Raw genomic sequence first — 21173 nt, forward strand, 5'->3', positions numbered from 1 at the left:
AGCAACAGGACCTCCGCAATGCCATGATGGACCGTGAAGTCTGGCGTAGCATGGTAAATTCCATTGTCTCGACCACGGTCGAAGAATGAATGATGATATATATACATACATATATATACACATACACACACATATAAACACACACACACACACATGGACACGTTAAAAGTCCAGACACGTAGAAGAGTCCAGTTTGCTGGACATTGTTGTAGAGCTGAAAAAGAAGTAATTTCTACTCTTCTCCTCTGGAAGCCATCTACCCGCAATACCAGAGGGTGCACACTCTCCTACCCTGATGTAATCTCCAGGGATACAGGCATCCAGCAACAGGACCTCCGCAATGCTGTGATGGACCGTGAAGTCTAGCGTAGCATGGTAAATTCCATTGTCTCAACCACGGTTGCGATACCAGAGGGCGCACACTCTCCTACCCTGATGTAATCTCCAGGGATACAAGCATCCAGCAACAGGACCTCCGTAATGCCATGATGGACCGTGAAGTCTGGCACAGCATGGTAAATTCCATTGTCTCGACCACGGTCAAACAATGATGATGATAGAACCTATGCCAGAATGGAAAATGGACATTAAATGATGATGATGATGTGGAATCGTACAGACTATAGCCACTAGAACCTCATAATTGTAAGACAAAATTATCGATGGCATTGCCATATTGTCTTGAAAAGAAGGAATGTCTTGGAAGACAGCTACCACTTACCAGCACAGTTGCTGCCAGACTCAAAGAGTTCGGTTGTCATCAGAATTACACCAAAGTAACAGAAGCTGTTGGAAAACCTACAAAAAGACAAAACATACGAATATATATACATACATGTATATATATATATACATACACATGTGTATGTACATATGCATATATATGTGTATGTGTGTGTGTGTATATACACACACACACAAATTTTAAAATTTTAGAATCTCTGTACTCGAAAATGAGAGATTCTGTAAAAAAAAGAAAAACTGAAAGTGGGTGCAGTCCAGATTCTTTACATCTGTCTTCTTTTCCATCGTAACCCAAATAACTTGATCAAATAATCTTCCCACCATCATCATAGAAGCCTTCCAAAGGGCCTTTTCTGGTCTCTTGGATACCACTTGGCAACGACATGGGTACACTTGTTTTATGAGAGCCTTGTGGACATGTCTAGTGCAGCGGGAACTTGTGCTTTCTGTATTCTGTGATCACATGTATTCACAAATTATCTCACTTCGAATGTGTTCTCTTAGTTGTGTTTTGAGCATGGATCTTTTGAAGGACCCTTGTGTTGTAGATAATCAATGTTCTATCCTCTTGGTAGTAGCTCACATCTTACTTGTATATAAGAGCACAGATAGGACGGTGGGTGCAACTGAAGAGCCCGGTACATAAGGCATTGTCTAGCATTGTCTGGAACACATCCTATGTTGAGTTAAATGCCTTCCATCTGGTCCTTATTCCCTGAGATTTCAGCATCCATATCTCAGAGCATGTTCGCTGTGTACCCTAAGGAGATGTACTCCTTCGCTTCCTTGATTTCATCACTTCCTAACTCTATTTGGCCTTGGGCTACATCTTTTGGCTGCATGTGTTTTGTTTTTCATTTTTTTTTCTTTTTACTTGTTTTAGTCATTTGACTGCAGCCATGCTGGAGCACTGCCTTTTTAGTCGGGCAAATCGACCCCAGGACTTATTCTTTGTAAGCCCAGTACTTATCCTATCAGTCTATTTTGCCAAAGCGCTAAGTTACGGGGACGTAAACACACCAGCATCGGTTGTCAAGCAATGCTAGGAGGACAAACACAGACAGACAGACACACACACACACACACACACACATACATATATATGACGGGCTTCTTCCAGTTTCCGTCTACCAAATCTCCCTGACAAAGCTTTTGTTGGCCCAAGGCTATAGAAGAAGACACTTGCCCAAGGTGCCATGCAGTGGGACTGAACCCGGAACCATGTGGTTGGTAAGCAACACGTACACACATATACACATGTTTTGTGCAGAACACAACATAAATAAAAAGAAATGAAATGAGTTTAAATATTAGAAAGCCTTACTGTGGGAGAAATAAAAATGTAAACACGTTCTCCCTATGATGTGTATAAAAAAGAGCAAAGAAGGGAGTTCCCTACACACACACAAATGGCAGGTAACATTACAAACAGGCTAAAAGGAAAGAGAGGGGATATTTAAGAGAAAGAGGGAGAGAGAGAGAGAGAGCGAAGAGAAGAGAGAAGCAAAGACAGAAATGGAAATTGAACTCACCACACCAGCCACAGTAGTAGTGTAGTTAAACGCATATCTGGTTTTAACATGTCCAAAATACTGCCTCGATTTACATGCTCAGCCTGAAATATAGAAATATATTCGGAGTACACGGTAAGCACTTCACTAAATGTTCAGCTATCAAGAATGACAGTAGGTTAAACTAGGGGGCAAGATTAATTTTGCTATCCTAAAAATACAGGATTCACTATGAAGGAGAATATATAAGGATTAACCGAAATAAGAGAGGTGAGAGATGAAATGTTTATTCCATTTGTTGACAGCTGTTTCATAATCTGTATCCAGTTACACTTGGGCAAGTGTCTTCTACTATAGCCTTGGGCCAACCAAAGCCTTGTGAGTAGATTTGGTAGACGGAAACTGAAAGAAGACCATGGTATATATGTGTGTGTCTATATATATAGGTGCAGGTATGGTGGTGTCATAAGGAGTATGCTTCCCAACCACATGGTTCTGGGTTCAATCCCACTGCGTGGCACCTTGGGCAAGTGTCTTCTACTATAGCCTTGGGCCGACCAAAGCCTTGTGAGTGGATTTGGTAGACAGAAACTGAAAGAACCCTGCCGTGTATATGTATATATATATATACATATATATATGGTGTGTGTGTGTGGTGTGTGTGTGTGTGTGTGTGTTTGTCCTCCCCAACATCACTTGACAACTGATGCTGGTGTGTTTACATCCTCATAACTTAGTGCTTCGGCAAAAGAGACCGATAGAACAAGTACTAGGCTTACAAAGAATAAGTACTGGGGTCGATTTGTTCGACTAAAGGCGGTGCTCCAGCATGGCCGCAGTCAAATGACTGAAACAAGTAAAAGAGTAAAAGAGTATACCCACAAAAAAGCAGACACAATGTCTTGAATGCATATAAGTACCCCAAATATATCCAATATTGAATTCTGTAGCAAGCTACGACACGTGTGTACCTGGTGAAGAATAGCACACAAGTAGCTAGACTGCCCCGAAGGGAATGGGAATTAATTCAATTATAATATCACCGTGATCACCGTGACCGACCAGGCTATCAGATGTTGCTACACATCGCTGGTCACAATACGCTTTGCATTGTTTTAGCCTTCAAATGATGCCACTCCGCTGGCGAAGCGAGCAGGCCAACAGAAGAAAGAGTGAGAAAAAGTTGTGGCGAAAGAGTACAGCAGGGGTCGCCACCATCCCCTGCCAGAGCCTCGTGGAGCTTTATGTGTTTTTGCTCAGTAAACACTCACAACGCCTGGTCTGGGAATCGAAACCGCGATCCTACGACCGCGTGAGTCTGCTGCCCTAACCACTAGGCCGTTGCGTCTCCACATTTTATATATATATATATATATATATATATATATATATATATATAGAGAGAGAGAGAGAGAGAGAGAGAGAGAGGGAGAGAGAGAGATAGATAGTGAGAGAGAGAGAGAAAGTGAGAGAAATTTGTGGCGAAAGAGTACAGCAGGGGTTGCCACCACCCTCTGCCGGAGCCTCGTGGAGCTTTAGGTGTTTTTGCTCAATAAACACTCACAATGCCCGGTCTGGGAATCGAAACTGCGATCCTACGACCGCGAGTCCACGGCCCTAACCACTGAGCCATTGCACCTCCACTCAATTATAATATAAAAAAATAAAATGGTTAAAAATTTTATCAGTGGCCAACATGTAAAAACAGACCTATTTTTAACAATTTGACAGGGTAATCTGAATGCCAAAGGTTTAAAGAGAACTACCAAAAAGAACCCTTACCTGGGAATCGCACTCCTTCAACCGGCCCAGTAACATTGGTTTACCATTTTCTTTGGCTATTCGTTGAATTGTTTCTTCAGCCTTCTCAGCATTTCCACGGCAGATTTCAAACCTGGCACTTTCCGGAAGCCACTGGAAGGAGAGAGAGAAAAGAATGATATGACGAAGAGAAGGAGGAGAGGGTGTACAGGGCTGGAGGAGAAGAAAAATCAGAGGGAAGAGTTGGGAGAAGTGGGGAGGGAATAGGGGAATCGCCGATAACAGATCTTTTCGGTTTGAACGGCAGTTTTTTAAAATAATTTCCACATAGGCACAGGAGTGGCTGTGTGGTAAGTAGCTTGCTAACCAACCACATGGTTCCGGGTTCAGTCCCACTGCGTGGAATCTTGGGCAAGTGTCTTCTGCTATAGTCCCGGGCCAACCAATGCCTTGTGAGTGGATTTGGTAGACGGAAACTGAAAGAAGCCTGTCGTATATATGTGTATATATATATATATATATATATATATATATATATATATTATATATATATATATGTGTTTGTGTGTCTGTGTTTGTCTCCCTAGCATTGCTTGACAACCGATGCTAGTCTGTTAACGTCCCCGTAACTTAGTGGTTCGGCAAAAGAGTCCGATAGAATAAGTACTGGGCTTACAAAGAATAAGTCCCGGGGTCGATTTGCTCGACTAAAGGCAGTGCTCCAGCATGGCCGCAGTCAAATGACTGAAACAAGTAAAAGAGAAAAAGAGTAAGAGAGAGTAACTAAACACTTTTAAACTTCGTATTCTGGTAGAATGTGACAAAATAAAACATCTTTTTTTCTTGGCTTTATTGAGAAAATTCTATAGTTTGTAAGATATTTGTTGTTTTTTTTTCTTCAATTTCTGCAATTTCAACCAATCAATGACGTCTATTGTGCAACAACTAATAAATACATTCGGTTGTGCAAATTCTTTGCACGGGAAACCTGCCTTTGTGTGGCGTGTTTCCCCATTTTGTAAATTCGTCTTCGGCTTTCCCAGCCATTTTCTGCTTTGAGCAATGGCGACTTCAAAGCCATGAAGTCGTCGTCGAGAAGATCGGTGGTCTCCTTGGCAACGCTTACGGCGTTGATTTCCCTACCCTCCCCTTTCCCACAGCTTCACGAGGGAGGGAAAGAAGGGGAGGAGCAACACAGGTGCACGTGCGAGCATGGACGCCGACACCGCCGACACATGGAAAGAATTTGGAAGGACCCAGACGACAGCTTCACAGTCAACGACTTCTACGGACAACTCTGCCACGACCACCACCACGACCACTACCTATTTCTTTACTACCCACAAGGGGCTAAACACAGAGGGGACAAACAAAGACAGACATAGGTATTTAGTCGATTACATCAACCCCAGTGCGTAACTGGTACTTAATTTATCGACCCCGAAAGGATGAAAGGCAAAGTCGACCTCGGCGGAATTTGAACTCACAACGTAACGCAGACGAAATACCGCTTAGCATTTCGCCCGGTGTGCTAACGTTTCTGCCAGCTCCACTACCGCCGCCACCACGACCACGACCACGACCACGACGACCATCACCACCACTACCGCCGCCGCCACGACGACGACCACCACCATCATCACCAATTTTCCGTGTGTCGGCGTCCACGCTAACACCTGCATCTGTGTTTCTCCTCCCCTTCTTCCCCTCCCTCGTGAAGCTGTGGGGAAGGGGAGGGGAGGGAAATCAACGTCGTGAGCGTTGTCAAGGAGACCACCGATCTTCTCGACGACGACTTCATGGCTTCGTATTCTGGTAGAATGTGTCAAAATAAAATATATATATATATATATATACAATAACTGAGGTGAATATACTATAGGTTAACGGGGCACGACGTATTGTATTTCTGAAAGCTTATGAAACAGCCGTATCAAACTGTTTTTTGTTGTTTTTTTCTTGTTATAATGTTTTATTTAAATAACAATTCTTAATTGCATACGACATAAATTAGCAAAAAAAATTTGAATTAGAAATATTTGGATCATTTCGGTTTGACCGGCAGTTTTTAACATAATTTATAGGTAACTAAACACTTTTAGACTTCGTATACTGGTAGAATGTGTTTATAAAACATTTTTTTCTCTTGGCTTTATTGAGAAAATTCTATAGTTTGTAAGATATTTGTTGTTTTTTGTCCTCAATTTCTGCAATTTCAACCAATCAATGACGCCTATTGTGCAACAACTAATAAATACATTCGGTCGTGCAAATTCTTTGCACGGGAAACCTGCCTTTGTGTGGCGTGTTTCCCCATTTTGTAAATTCGTCTTCGGCTTTCCTAGCCATTTTTTGCTTTGAAGATGGCGACTTCAAAGCCATGAAGTCGTCGTCGAGAAGATCGGTGGTCTCCTTGGCAACGCTTACGGCGTTGATTTCCCTACCCTCCCCTTTCACACAGCTTCACGAGGGAGGGAAAGAAGGGGAGGAGCAACACAGGTGCACGTGTGAGATGGACGCCGCCGACACACGGAAAGAATTTGGAAGGAACCAGACGACAGCTTCACAGTCAACGACTTCTACGGACAACTCTGCCACGACCACCACCACGACCACCACGACCACCATCACCACCACCTCCACCACCATCACCACCACCTCCACCATCACCACCACCATCTCCACCGCCGCCGCCACCATCACCTCCACCACCACCACCTCCTTGTAAGTGGTTGTAAGTAGCTTGCTTACCAACCACATGGTTCTGGGTTCAGTCCCACTGCGTGGCACCTTGGGCAAGTGTCTTCTACTATAGCCTCGCGCTGACCAAAGCCTTGTGAGTAGATTTGGTAGACGGAAACTGAAAGAAGCCCATCTTATATATGTATATATATATATATATATATATATTTATATATACATAGGCATAGGTGTGGCTGTGTGGTAAATAGCTTGCTTTCCAACCACATGGTTCCGGGTTCAGTCCCACTGCGTGGCACCTTGGGCAAGTGTCTTCTACTATAGCCTCGCGCCGACCAAAGCCTTGTGAGTAGATTTGGTATACGGAAACTGAAAGAAGCCTGTCGTATATATATGTATATATATGTGTGTGTGTTTGTGTGTGTATATGTTTGTGTGTCTGTGTTTGTCCCCCCACCATCGCTTGACAACCGATGTTGGTGTGTTCATGTCCCTGTAACTTAGCGGATCGGCAAAAGAGACCGATAGAAATGTGTACTGGGGTTGTTGCATTTGATTAAGATTCCTTAAGCTGATGCCCCAGCATGGCCGCAGTCCAATGACTGAAACAAGTAAAAGATAAAAAAAGACAAAAGATATATTTCTTATTTCTTTACTACCCACCAGGGGCCAAACACAGAGGGGACAAACTAGGACAGACAAACGGAGTAAGTCGATTACATCGACCCCAATGCATAACTGGTACTTATTTAATCGACCCCGAAAGGATGAAAATCAAAGTCAACCTCGGCGGAATTTGAACTCAGAACGTAGCGGCAGACAAAATGCCTATTTCTTTATTGCCCACGAGGGGCTAAACATAGAGGGGAAAAACTAGGACAGACAATGGATTAAGTCGATTACATCGACCCCAATGCATAACTGGTACTTAATTTATCGACCCCGAAAGGATGAAAGGCAAAGTTGACCTCGGCGGAATTTGAACACAGAACGTAACGGCAGACGAAATACCTATTTCTTTACTACCCACAAGGGGCTAAACACAGAGGGGACAAACAAGGACAGACAAAGGGATTAAGTCGATTACATCGACCCCAGTGCATAACTGGTACTTAATTTATCGACCCCGAAAGGATGAAAGGCAAAGTTGACCTCGGCGGAATTTGAACACAGAACATAACAGCAGACGAAATACCTATTTCTTTACTACCCACAAGGGGCTAAACACAGAGGGGACAAACTAGGACAGACAAATGGATTAAGTCGATTACATCGACCCCAGTGCATAACTGGTACTTAATTTATTGACCCCGAAAGGAAGAAAGGCAAAGTCGACCTCGGCGGAACTTGAACTCAGAAAGCAACGACGGATGAAATACCACAAAGCATTTCGCCCGGCGCGCTAACGTTTCTGCCAGCTCGCCGCCTAAAGATATATTTCTAGACCTATCCAACCCACAGGATGTTGGAGTAGCATAGGCTTGGATGGGAAGAGAGTATAAAAAGTGAAAAAAAAAAACTAAAAGAAAAGAAAAACATTACATAAAAGACTAAAAAAAATGGTGGATACTTACTAAACAGAAGGCAGAAAATATTAAAAGTGGAACCGCAGAGAGCACCAGTAACCATCGCCATCCAAGAACCGGCATGATGAAGAGAGCAAGCATAACCTCGAAACAAGCTCCAATGGCCCAGAATACCTGAAAATAAATATCATCATCATCATCATCATCATCGTTTAACGTCCGCTTTCCATGCTAGCATGGGTTGGACGGTTCCACCATGGTCTGGGAAGCCAAGAGGCTGCACCAGGCTCCAGTCAGATCTGGCAGTGTTTCTACAGCTGGATGCCCTTCCTAACACCAACCACTCCGCGAGTGTAGTGGGTGCTTTTTACCTTACTATCTCCTCCTCATCATCATCATCGTTCAACGTCCGTTTTCCATGCTAGCATGGGTTGGACGGTTCAACTGGGGTCTGGGAAGCCAGGAGGCTGCACCAGGCTCCAGTCAGATCTGGCAGTGTTTCTACAGCTGGATGCCCTTCCTAACGCCAAATATATAAAAGAATAAAGTAAAATGTATGAAGATCAGACTGGAGCTTGGTGCACGCTGACATTACACATCCGGCAGAGCACTCTGGCTTCATTCCTTGCGAGCTTACAAATGCCCAGAGCAGTCACAGCCCATGTTTCACTGCCATATTGCATGGCTGTTCGCACACATGCATCATACAGTCTACCTTTTACTCTGAGCGAGAGGCCCTTTGTCACCAGCTGAGGTAGGAGCTCTCTGAGCTTTGCCCAGGCTATTCTTATTCTGGCAGCTACACTTTCAGAGCACCCACCCCTACTACTGACTTGGTTACCTAGGTAATGGAAGCTGTTGCATGGCTGTTCGTACACATGCGTCATACAGTCTACCTTTTACTCTGAGCGAGAGGCCCTTTGTCACCAGCTGAGGTAGGAGCTCTCTGAGCTTTGCCCAGGCTATTCTTATTCTGGCAGCTACACTTTCAGAGCACCCACCCCTACTACTGACTTGGTTACCTAGGTAATGGAAGCTGTTGCATGGCTGTTCGCACACATGCATCATACAGTCTACCTTTTACTCTGAGCGAGAGGCCCTTTGTCACCAGCTGAGGTAGGAGCTCTCTGAGCTTTGCCCAGGCTATTCTTATCTAGCAGCTACACTTTCACAGAGCACCCACCCCTACTACTGACTTGGTTACCTAGGTAATGGAAGCTGTTGCATGGCTGTTCGTACACATGCGTCATACAGTCTACCTTTACTCTGAGCGAGAGGCCCTCTGTCACCAGCTGAGGTAGGAGCTCTGAGCTTGCCCAGGCTATTCTTATTCTAGCAGCTACACTTTCAGAGCACCCACCCCTACTACTGACTGACTTGGTTACCTAGGTAATGGAAGCTGTTGCATGGCTGTTCGTACACATGCATCATACAGTCTACCTTTTACTCTCTGGCGAGAGGCCCTTTGTCACCAGCTGAGGTAGGAGCTCTCTGAGCTTTGCCAGGCTATTCTTATTCTAGCAGCTACACTTTCAGAGCACCCACCCCTACTACTGACTTGGTTACCTAGGTAATGGAAGCTGTTGCATGGCTGTTCGTACACATGCATCATACAGTCTACCTTTTACTCTGAGCGAGAGGCCCTTTGTCACTAGCTGAGGTAGGAGCTCTCTGAGCTTTGCCCAGGCTATTCTTATTCTAGCAGCTACACTTTCAGAGCACCCACCCCTACTACTGACTTGGTTACCTAGGTAATGGAAGCTATCAACTACTTGCAGTTTTTCCCCTGGCATGTGGCAGAAGCTGTTTTCTGCACATTTTCAGTGTTTATTGCCCCTGAGCATCTGCCACACGCAAAAACAAGCTTCCCAGTTAATCTTCCTTCGATATTGCTGCACCTCTTATGTGTCCATAGCTTACACTCTTTTACTCTTTTACTTGTTTCAGTCATTTGACTGTGGCCATGCTGGAGCACCGCCTTTAGTCGAGCAAATCGATCCCAGGACTTATTCTTTGTAAGCCTTGTACTTATTCTATCGGATCTCTTTTGCCAAACCGCTAAGTTACAGGGACGTAAACACACCAGCATCGGTTGTCAAGCGATGTTCAGGGGACAAACACACACACACACACACCACACACAGACACACATATATATACGACGGGCTTCTTTCAGTTTCTGCCTACCAATCAACTGACAAGGCTTTGGTCAGCCCAAGGCGCCACACAGTGGGACTGAACCCAGAACCATGCGGTTGGTAAGCAAGCTACTTACCACACAGCCACTCCTGCACCTATATATATATATATATATATACGACGGGCTTCTTTCAGTTTCCGTCTACCAAATCCACTCACAAGGCTTTGGTCGGCCTGAGGCTATAGCAGAAGAAACTTTGCCCAAGGTGTCACACAGTGGGACTGAACCCAGAACCACGTGGTTGGTAAGCAAGCTACTTACCACACAGCCACTCCTACACCACTGGGTACATCGTATGGAGTTTCTACCTACGCCTTTTCTACAGATCGAGCAGAGCCATCTACCTGAAGGGAATTGTGATTCGTTTACCTTCTTTACTTATCAAAACGAGAAACTTACCTCTATAAATAGGACACAGGTAGCTCGAGTCTTGCCGGGTAGAAATTCAGCATACAGGGTGATTCTGGAGGGTGGCATGAGGGTAAGAGAAAGAGAGAAGGAGAGAAAAAGAGAATTAAGTCCGTCACCATTGCATGCATCATCATCAGCAACAGCATCAACATCATCGACATTCGGTCATCACTACCATCACCATCATCATCACCATTATCACCACCATTAATTATATCACCATCATAATCGTCATCACAACCACTACCATTGTTATTATAGTCATTACAACTACCACCACCACCACCACCGCCACCACAACCACCACCACCACAACCACCACCAGCACCACCACCACCACCACCACCACCACCGCAACCACCACCAGCACTACCACCACCACCACCACAACCACCACCACCACCTATTTCTTTACTTCCCACAAGGGGCTAAACACAGAGGGGACAAACAAGGACAGACTAACAAATTAAATCGATTACATTGACCCCAGTGCGTAACTGGTACTTAATTTATCGACCCCGAAAGGATGAAAGGCAAAGTCGACCTCGACGGAATTTGAACCCAGAACGTAGCGGCAGACAAAATATGGCTACGCATTTCGCCCGGCGTGCTAACGATTCTGCCAGCTCCCAGCTGAAAATACATATAGTGTATCTGACCCCTAACTTTACAAGTAGTAGTAGATAAGGTCCAGCAGAGCCTTAGCTATACATATAATGGTATGTGGGGCCATTAGGCCTCTAGCTGCATATATAGTTTACCTGACCCCTAACTATACAAGTAATAGTATATAGTGTCCATTAAGTCCATAACTGTATATATAGTCTACCTGAACCCTAACTATACAAGTCATAGTATGTAAGGTCCATCAGGTCCCTAGCTGCATGTGTAGCACATCTGATCTATACAGCCACTCCTGCGCATCAAATTAAAGTGAACTGCCGTGACCAGGATTTGAACCTGGGTTACTACGGTCACAACGTGAGGTCCTAACCACTAGACGATCACGGCTATTTGCCCAGCTACACACGTAAGGGTGTGTAGATACAATAACTGACCTATGTGTAATTCATCAATGTACTTAACTACAGCAAACTAGATCAGCCACAATTCCATATGGTACCGGCTTAACACCACCAGCTGTAACCGCACACAGAACTTATGTGAACCTACATCAATGCTAACACTCAGAACAGCTGTTGCAAATGAAATCTGGTGCCTTTTCTGTTTGGTATCTATTTACAACAATTTCGTATTCTTACCCAATTGGCATACATTTAAAACTGATATTGATGATGATGATAATAATAATAATAATAATAATAATAATAATAATATCTATAATAATAATGATAACAATAATAACATCTATAATAATAATAACATCTATAATAATAACATCTATAATAATAATATCTATAATAATAATAATATCTATAATAATAATATCTATAATAATAATAATATCTATAATAATGATAATATCTATAATAATGATAATATCTATAATAATAATAATATCTATAATAATAATAATATCTATAATAATAATAATATCTATAATAATGATAATATCTATAATAATGATAATATCTATAATAATAATAATATCTATAATAATAATAATATCTATAATAATAATAATATCTATAATAATAATAATAATAATAATAATAATAATAATAATAATAATTATATCTCAACAGGCATGATAGAGCTGCACAATATATTCACTGGGTAATCTGCAAAAACCTGGATTTGCCCCATGAAAAAAACTGGTGGGAACACAAACCACCCCCAGTGCTTGAAAATGCCCACATCTCACTCCTCTGGAACTTCACCATTCAAACTGACAGAAAGATAGATGCAAATAGGCCAGACATCATATTGAAAGACTTCAGACAAAGAACATGCCTCCTCATTGATATGACTGTCCCAATCGATATAAACGTATCTGTCAAGACCTACAAAAAACTGAGCAAATATAAAGATCTTGAAATAGAAATCAGCAAAATGTGGAACCTGAAGACTAAAATAATGCCTGTTGTCATAGGTGCCCTGGGAATGATAGCAAAATGGCTGATTGCTACCTAACTCAGATACCAGGAAACCCCAAAATGGCAGAAATTCAAGAGATAGTGCTCATGGGAACTGCTCATATCCTACGCAAAATACTTTCTATGTAATCTCAAGTTTTAAAACAAACATAATTTAGACATTCACTAGTACAACACCAAAAAAAAAACAACCAAATATATGGCACACTAGGCATAACAACAACATGAACTTCCAACCTGTTGTCTCTTGAGGTCTCTGGGTGAGACTTGGAGCCAACTTGTACAGACATAAAGCAAAAGTCAAACATATAATAATAATAATAATAATAATAATAATAATAATAATAATAATAATAATAATAATACTGCTCAATACCACAGATTTGCTTATCAGTTGTTTGACCTTAACCAGTTGAGCATGTCCCTTAGTGGATGACGATATGTGCATCTCTGATCATGAGCAGAAGTAGTGGGGGAGCATCATAGCCATGTGTTGAGAGGGATTTTTGGGAGTTTGAATAATTCACCTCTGGAAACATGGGTGTTTCATTCAACATCCTTAAACAACCCTTATTCAGGGATCTTTTCAGTGGGATGGGTTACTCGACCAGAAGAAAATTCTAACTGGGCCCCACCTGCAAGGTCATGCGCTGTTTATCTTGATATGAGATCACCATGTCACGCACATATGGTTGTGATGCATGTGCCTAGTGTACCCTTATCAGACGGGTAGTCATGAAGGGTATACTGGGCTTCGTATATTTTACCCCAGTGTCACTTTGATGGCATGCACTGCTCTCTCACTCAATAATAATAATGGCACATATGGTTGTGATGCATGTGCCTAGTGTACCCTTATCAGACGGGTAGTCATGATGGGTATACTGGGCTTCGTATATTTTACCCCAGTGTCACTTTGATGGCATGCACTGCTCTCTCACTCAATAATAATAATAATGATAATAATAATAATAAAGATGATAATAATAATAATTTCTTTTATTTGCTACCAGGGCAAAGGATGAAAGGATGAAAGGAATAATACAAAGGCAGACATAAAGTGCAGACATTTACCGATACTGGAATGATTAAAAAAAAGAGAAGGGAAAGTACTCATGATATACATTACAAGAAGGGAAGTTTGTATAGTATAATGACATTAAGGAAAAATCTGTGGTAGTGATGGAGTCCTTCTCATACAGGAGGGCCTCTAGGGACAGTTGAGGAATTCTGCCATTCAAGATCTCCTTGAATAGCAAGGACAAGTGCATTTTCCAACTCCTTTCCTTCAACTGGTTTCAAGACTCTATCCTAAGGTGCCCTGCAGTGAGATTGAACCTGCATCCTGTGATTGGTAAGCGAATTTCTTACCACACAGCCAGCAAAAGTGAACCTAAAACAATGGTGATAACTCTATCGATACGTCACCCCCTTTTAATGCCATGATGTTCCTCTAGGACAGTGGTTTTCAACCGGGGTTCCGCGGAACCTTAGGGCTCCGCCAGTACAGTCCTGGGGTCCCGCAAGAAGTTACAAAACTGCTAAAATCGGCAGTAATTTTTAATTCTCCTGTGCAGATATGTCTCTTTCTCTTTCTCTTTTACTTGTTTCAGTCATTTGACTGCGGCCATGCTGGAGCACCGCCTTTAGTCGAGCAAATCGTCCCCGGGACTTATTCTTTGTAAGCCCAGTACTTATTCTATCGGTCTCTTTTTGCCGAACCGCTAAGTGACGGGGACGTAAACACACCAGCATCGGTTGTCAAGCAATGCTAGGGGGACAAACACAGACACACATACACTTATATATATAGATATATATATATACATATATACAACAGGCTTCTTTCAGTTTCTGTCTACCAAATCCACTCACAAGGCATTGGTCGGCCAGAGGCTATAGTATAAGACACTTGCCCAAGATGCCACGCAGTGGGACTGAACCCGGAACCATGAGGTTGGTTAGCAAGCTACTTACCACACAGCCACTCCTGCGCCTTTATGTGTGCATAAAACTATTAAATTATAGCACAGGGGTTCCCCGAGCCAGTGGAATGTTTCCTTGGGGTTCCGCTCCAGCAAAAAGTTTGAAAAGCACTGCTCTAGGGTCTCAATCAGCTGAAATTCCTTTTTCTCTCACATGCACACACACACACACACACACACTCTCTCTCTCTCTCTCTCTCTGTTTGTCTCTCTTTCAGAATGGATGAAATGACTGTTGTACTCACGCTTGTGGTGCCCCTCCAATGCCAAACCCGACAAGCCCTCGTAAGACAAGGATCCAAATAAATGTAGGTGAGAAGGCGCTGAGGATACCAAAGTAACAGGTGAACAGAGACGAGGCAATCAGAGCCTGGAATGAAGATGGTTATAAAAGGGGACAGTTACAAAAGGGGACAGTTATAAAAGGGGACAGTTACAAAAGGAACATTTATAGAAAGGAAAGGGGTAGCAACAAATAAGGATTGTGATAAGAGGGTGAGGTTATAAAAGGGGACAGTTGTGAAAGGGGACAGTCACAAAAGGGGTCAATTATAAAAGGGGATATTTACAAGAGGGGACATTTATAGAAAGGAAAGGGATAGCTACAAATAAGGATTGTAATAAGAGGGAGCAGTTATAAAATGGGACAGCTGTGAAAGGGGACAGTCACAAAAGGTGACACAAAAGGAGGCAGTTATAAAAGGGGACATTTCAAGAGGGAACATTTCAAGGGGGGACATTCAAGAGGGGACATTTATAGAAAGGGAAGGGATAGCTACAAATAAGGATTGTAATAAGAGGGAGCAGTTATAAAATGGGACAGCTGTGAAAGGGGACAGTCACAAAAGGAGGCAGTTATAAAAGGGGTCATTTAGAAGAGGCGACATTTATAGAAAGGAAAGGGATAGCTACAAATAAGGATTGTAATAAAAGGGAATAGTCATAAAATGAGACAGTTGTGAAAGGGGACACTTACAAAAAGAGGCAGTTATAAAAGGGGATAAGTATTAAAAAGAATTATAAAAGGAGACATTTACAAGAGGGAACATTTATAGAAAGGAAAGGGATATGTATAATGTATATATGTAAGTGTGTGTTATGTTGTTTGTTTGTTCCTTCTCGAGCCATGCCTGGCTCATAAGGGTTTCTTTGGCATATAGTTCCCCCACCTGGACGGGATGCCAGTCCGTTGCAGGTGAGTCGCAAGATGCAGGAGGAGAGAGTGAGAGAAAGTTGTGGCTAAAGAGTCAGCAGAAGTTTTGCCATTACCTTCTGCCAGAGCCGCATGGAGCTTAGGTGTTTCACTCATAAACGCACACATCGCCTGGTCTGAAATTCAAACCCGCGATCCCTCGACTGCGAGTCTGCTGCTCTAACCACTAGGCCATGTACCTCCACAATGTTCCTTCTTGAGCCGTGCCAGGCTCATAAGGGCTGGTTTCCAGGTTTCTTTGGCGTATAGGTTCCCCCCCACCTGGACGGGACGCCAGTCCGTCGCAGGTGAGCTGCAAGATGCAGGAGGAAAGAGTGAGAGAAAGTTGTGGCGAAAGAGTCAGCAGAAGTTTCGCCATTACCTTCTGCCGGAGCTGCGTGGAGCTTAGGTGTTTCGCTCATAAACACACACATTGCCCAGTGTGCGATTCGAACCCGCGATCGCTCGACCGCAACTCCGCTGCTCTAACCACTAGGCCATGTGCCTCCATGTTGTGTGTGTGTGTGTGTGTGTAACTGCTGTATCACAAGCCCACCTCAAGTAGCATCTGCCCTAAAGGGCATGAAGGCAGAATATCAATACTCACCAGCTTTCGTCCATATTTATCACAGAAACTTCCCCATAGACTGGAACTGGTCATCATTCCACAAAAGACAATCTGAAAAACAGGAAAAGCAGGGTGAGCATAGAGTAAGACACGGTATCGGGGTAGATGTAGGGGATAGACAATTGTTAGGGTATAGATAGTTATGTGTAAGATAAGGGTAGAAATGTGTCAGAGCAGAGTGGTAAAGGCAGTCAGTTGTAAGATAAGGGTCGATGTATATAAGGCAGTGCTTTTCAACCTTTTTGCTGGAGCGGAACCCCAAGGAAACATTCCACTGGCTTGAGGAACCCCTGTGCAATAATTTAATAGTCTTCTGCACACATATCTGCACAGGAAAATTAAAAATTACTGTCGGTTTTAGCAGTTTTGTAACTTCTTGCGGAACCCCTGGACTGTACTGGCGGAACCCTAATATTCCGCGAAACCCTGGTTGAAAACCACTGATATAAGGGTAGATGTGTTTTGGCGTATATGCGGACAGTGTAAGATAAGGGTGGAAATAAGAGAGAGGACATGTATCAGGGTATATAAAGTGACAGGGAGACTGGAGAGGAGAGAGGGATATAGAGGAAGAAACACACCAGCATCGGTTGTCAAGCTATGTTGGGGAGACAAACACAGACACACAAACATATACACACACATACATATATATATATATATATATATATATATATATATATATATATATATATATACATATATACGATGGGCTTCTGTTCAGTTTCCATCTTGGTCGGCCCGAGGCTATAGTAGAAGACACTTGCCCAAGGTGCCACGCAGTGGGACTGAACCTGGAACCATGTGGTTGGTAAGCAAGCGACTTACCACACAGCCACTCCTACGCCTATATATATATATATATATATATATATATATATATATATATACATATATATATATATACATATATATATATACATATATATATATATACATACATATATATGCCATGGGCTTCTTTCAGTTTCCGTCTACCAAATTCACTCACAGGGCTTTGGTTGGCCCGAGGCTATAGTAGAAGACACTTGCCCAAGGTGCCACACAGTGGGACTGAACCTGGAACCTATAGCCTCGGGCTGACCAAAGCCTTGTGAGTGGATTTGGTAGACGGAAACTGAAAAGAAGCCCGTCGTATATATATATATATAGTTAATCCAAACGTGAAAGCACAAAAAACACAACGTGAGGATGTGGAACAAATATAGTATTATTGGATGCTCAGGAAAGAAGGAAAGAAAGACGGTTTAACGTTTTGAGCGGAGCTCTTCGTCGGAAACATAGGAGAAGGAAAGATCCAGAGAAGGGAAGACAGAGGAAAAAAAATCACCAACGGTACACATGCGGTCACATTATGTATGTGTGTATGGGAGCTGTGCTGGTTTCTAACTTTGTAAACATGTCCATGGGTGTTAGACAGGGGGAGTTTGAAAAGGTGCTCAGAGTTATTGTTAGTAAGATGGTTAATAATTTTATGGGTGTCTGCCAAGTCAGCTGCCAGACGTCGGAGTTTCAATGTATCCATTCCCAGGGAAGTAAGGCGTTCAGAATATGGCAAATGCCTGATGGAGTGTATTCACTTGGTTGTACGTCACTGAACAGTTTCCAGGGAGAACATCAGGTGTAGTGTTGGTGAATCTTATGAAGCATGGAAGTTTTGAAGGATGCAGTGCTCCAACAACTAACAACTGATGCCAGCAGCTTGTTCCATGCTTCAGCAACTCTTAGCGTGAAAAAATGTTTCCGAAAGTCATGGGAGCTGTGCTGTTTTCTGACTTTGTAAACATGTCCACGGCTGTTAGACAGGTGGAGTTCAAAAAGGTGCTCAGAGTTATTGTTTGTAAGATGGTTAATAATTTTATGGGTGTCTGCCAATTCAGCTGCCAGATGTTGGAGTTTCAATGTATCCATGCCCAGGGAAGTAAGGCATTCAGAATATGGCAAATGCTTGATGGAGGCTATTCTCTTGAGGGAGTTGTAAGTTAAGCAGGTAGATGCATGTAGATAAAAGAAAGTTAGGGTAGTAGTGAGCACTTACGGTAGTGAGGAGGGCTTGTTTTATTCCAGTCAAACCCCAAGCACAATGGAGAGCAGGGGAGAGGATACTCAGAATCATCATCTCCATAGCATCGGACATCTGGAAAGAATGAAAACAAGGTATTAATAATAATAATTGTAATTTTGGTTTGTCTTGGTAGGGTCATTATGTCAATAATAACACATGCACAGGTACAATTCCACTTCTTTATTATTAGATAATTGGTTAAATATCTCAACCAACAAACTAATTGGTCAGTAGTTTGTTAGTCAAAGTTCTTTTGTTGCTGTTTGTGACCTTTACAGTCACTTCGCGTCTGTGTGTGTGTTATTATTGGTGTAATGATCCTCCCAGAACACAGCAAAAATTGTTTCACCACACAAATTCATATCAAGAATCTTGCAAACCAAATACAGAAACAAAATAAAAATAATAATAATGATGATGATTTCAAATTTTGGCACAAGGCCAGCAGTTTCAGGGATGAGGCAAAACCATTTACATTGACCCTGAAAGGATAAAAGGCAAAGTTGACCTCTGTGAAATTTGAACTCAGAACGTAAAGATGGATGAAATGCAGATAAGCATCTTTTCCGGTGTGTTAAAGATTCTGCCATACTCTCTGTCTTTTACTCTTTTATTTGTTTCAGTCATCTGACTGCGGCCATGCTGGAGCACCGCCTTTAGTTGAGCAAATCAACCCCGGGACTTATTCTTTTGTAAGCCCAGTACTTATCCTATCGGTCTCTTTTGCAGAACCGCTAAGTGACGGGGGACGTAAACACACCAGCATCGGTTGTCAAGTAATGCCAGGGGGACAAACACAGACACACAAACACACACGCACATATATATATATATATATATATATACATATATACGACAGGCTTCTTTCAGTTTCCGTCTACCAAATCCACTCACAAGGCATTGGTCGGCCCGGGGCTATAGTAGAAGACACTTGTCCAAGAGGCCACGCAGTGTACTGAACCCGGAACCATGTGGTTGGTTAGCAAGCTACTTACCACACAGCCATACACATATATATATTACAGAATATATAGATTACAGAATTAACACAGGTTATAGGAAGATAAACCTTCTCCCACGAAAAGATAGCTTCAACTGTGCTCTAAATGGAGGTGTAGTCAAATCTTACTTCATGGACTCAACCATGTTCTAAAATAATTTGAAAGATAAGCTACTATAAATTGGCACGAACTCTCTAGACATCCCAGCTGAGCTTCAGCAATTTTTGTCTGGTTCCCAAAGCATCAAGTGCCGAAAATGAACTTTCTTATCTTCCATTTTAAAGGGTTACAGAATTAACACAGGTTATAGGAACATAAACCTTCTTCCACGAGAAGATAGCTTAAACTGTGCTCTAAATGGAGGTGTTGTCAAATCCTATTTTATGGACTCAACCATGTTCTAAAATAAGTCGAAAGGTAAGCTACTATAAATCGGCACGGACTTTCCGGACAACCCAATATATATATATATATATATATATACCAAAATCAAAATTAAAATCGATCAACATCAATGGAAATTGTAGCTGTGATACCAGTGCTGGTGGCACATAAGAGAACCATCTGAACATGGCTGTTGCCAGCACCACCCCGACTGGCCTCCGTGCTGGTGGCACGTAAGAAGCACCATCCGATCGTGGCCGTTTGCCAGCCTCGTCTGGCACCTGTACCGGTGGCACGTAAAAAGCACCATCCGATCGTGGCCATTTGGCAGCCTCGCCTGGCATCCATGCCGGTGACACGTAAAAAGCACCATCCGATCGTGGCCGTTTGCCAGCCTCATCTGGCACCTGTGTAGGTGGCACGTAAAAACCACCCACTACACTCATGGAGTGGTTGGTGTTAGGAAGGGCATCCAGCCGTAGAAACACTTCCAGATCAGACTGGAGCCTGGTGCAGCCTCCTGGCTTCCCAGATCCCAGTTGAACCGTCCAACCCATGCTAGCATGGAAAACGGACGCTAAACGATGATGATGATGATATATATATATATATATATATCTCTCTATATAAACGGCAGTTTGTCTGTGCGTGTTTCTGTGTGTCTGTTTGCTTGTACCCTCACTCTGACCACGGCTTTCAACCGATTCTGATGAAACTTGACACACACATAGCCCAATGTCATAATTCAAAACTAACGCAGCGAAAATTTTGAAAAGTTCCCCCAGTTCTGAAAAAGATTGATAAATTCGACATGGGGTCGACAATCAGAAACATAAACCGCAGATGGTGTAGGGGACGCAACTCGGCCTTTTAACTATCCAAAAAAAATTTACCATCATTTTTTGCTATTTTTTGGCTATAACTCTCTAAAAGTGCTTTATAGTTATTTCCCTTACAAACCCGAGCAACGCCGGGCGATACTGCTAGTATATATATATATATATATAT

At 42.7% G+C, this 21173-nt stretch overlaps 1 protein-coding gene across 1 annotated transcript in view; it reads right to left on the reverse strand.

Moving 5' to 3' along the window:
* Positions 1–21173, reverse strand: part of LOC115226202 (synaptic vesicle 2-related protein-like) — a 59303-nt gene that overhangs the window by 15206 nt on the left and 22924 nt on the right. Inside the window, exons 3-10 of the mRNA XM_029797217.2 lie at positions 18754–18852; positions 16695–16766; positions 15141–15265; positions 10842–10905; positions 8291–8416; positions 4038–4169; positions 2277–2359; positions 722–798 (exon numbers count right to left, since the gene is read on the reverse strand). Coding sequence (XP_029653077.1) covers positions 722–798; positions 2277–2359; positions 4038–4169; positions 8291–8416; positions 10842–10905; positions 15141–15265; positions 16695–16766; positions 18754–18852 — 778 coding nt within the window. The remainder of the gene's footprint in view (positions 1–721; positions 799–2276; positions 2360–4037; positions 4170–8290; positions 8417–10841; positions 10906–15140; positions 15266–16694; positions 16767–18753; positions 18853–21173) is intronic.

This window comes from Octopus sinensis, linkage group LG29 (assembly GCF_006345805.1).
Source record: "Octopus sinensis linkage group LG29, ASM634580v1, whole genome shotgun sequence".
NCBI classification, from domain to species: Eukaryota; Metazoa; Mollusca; class Cephalopoda; order Octopoda; family Octopodidae; genus Octopus; species Octopus sinensis.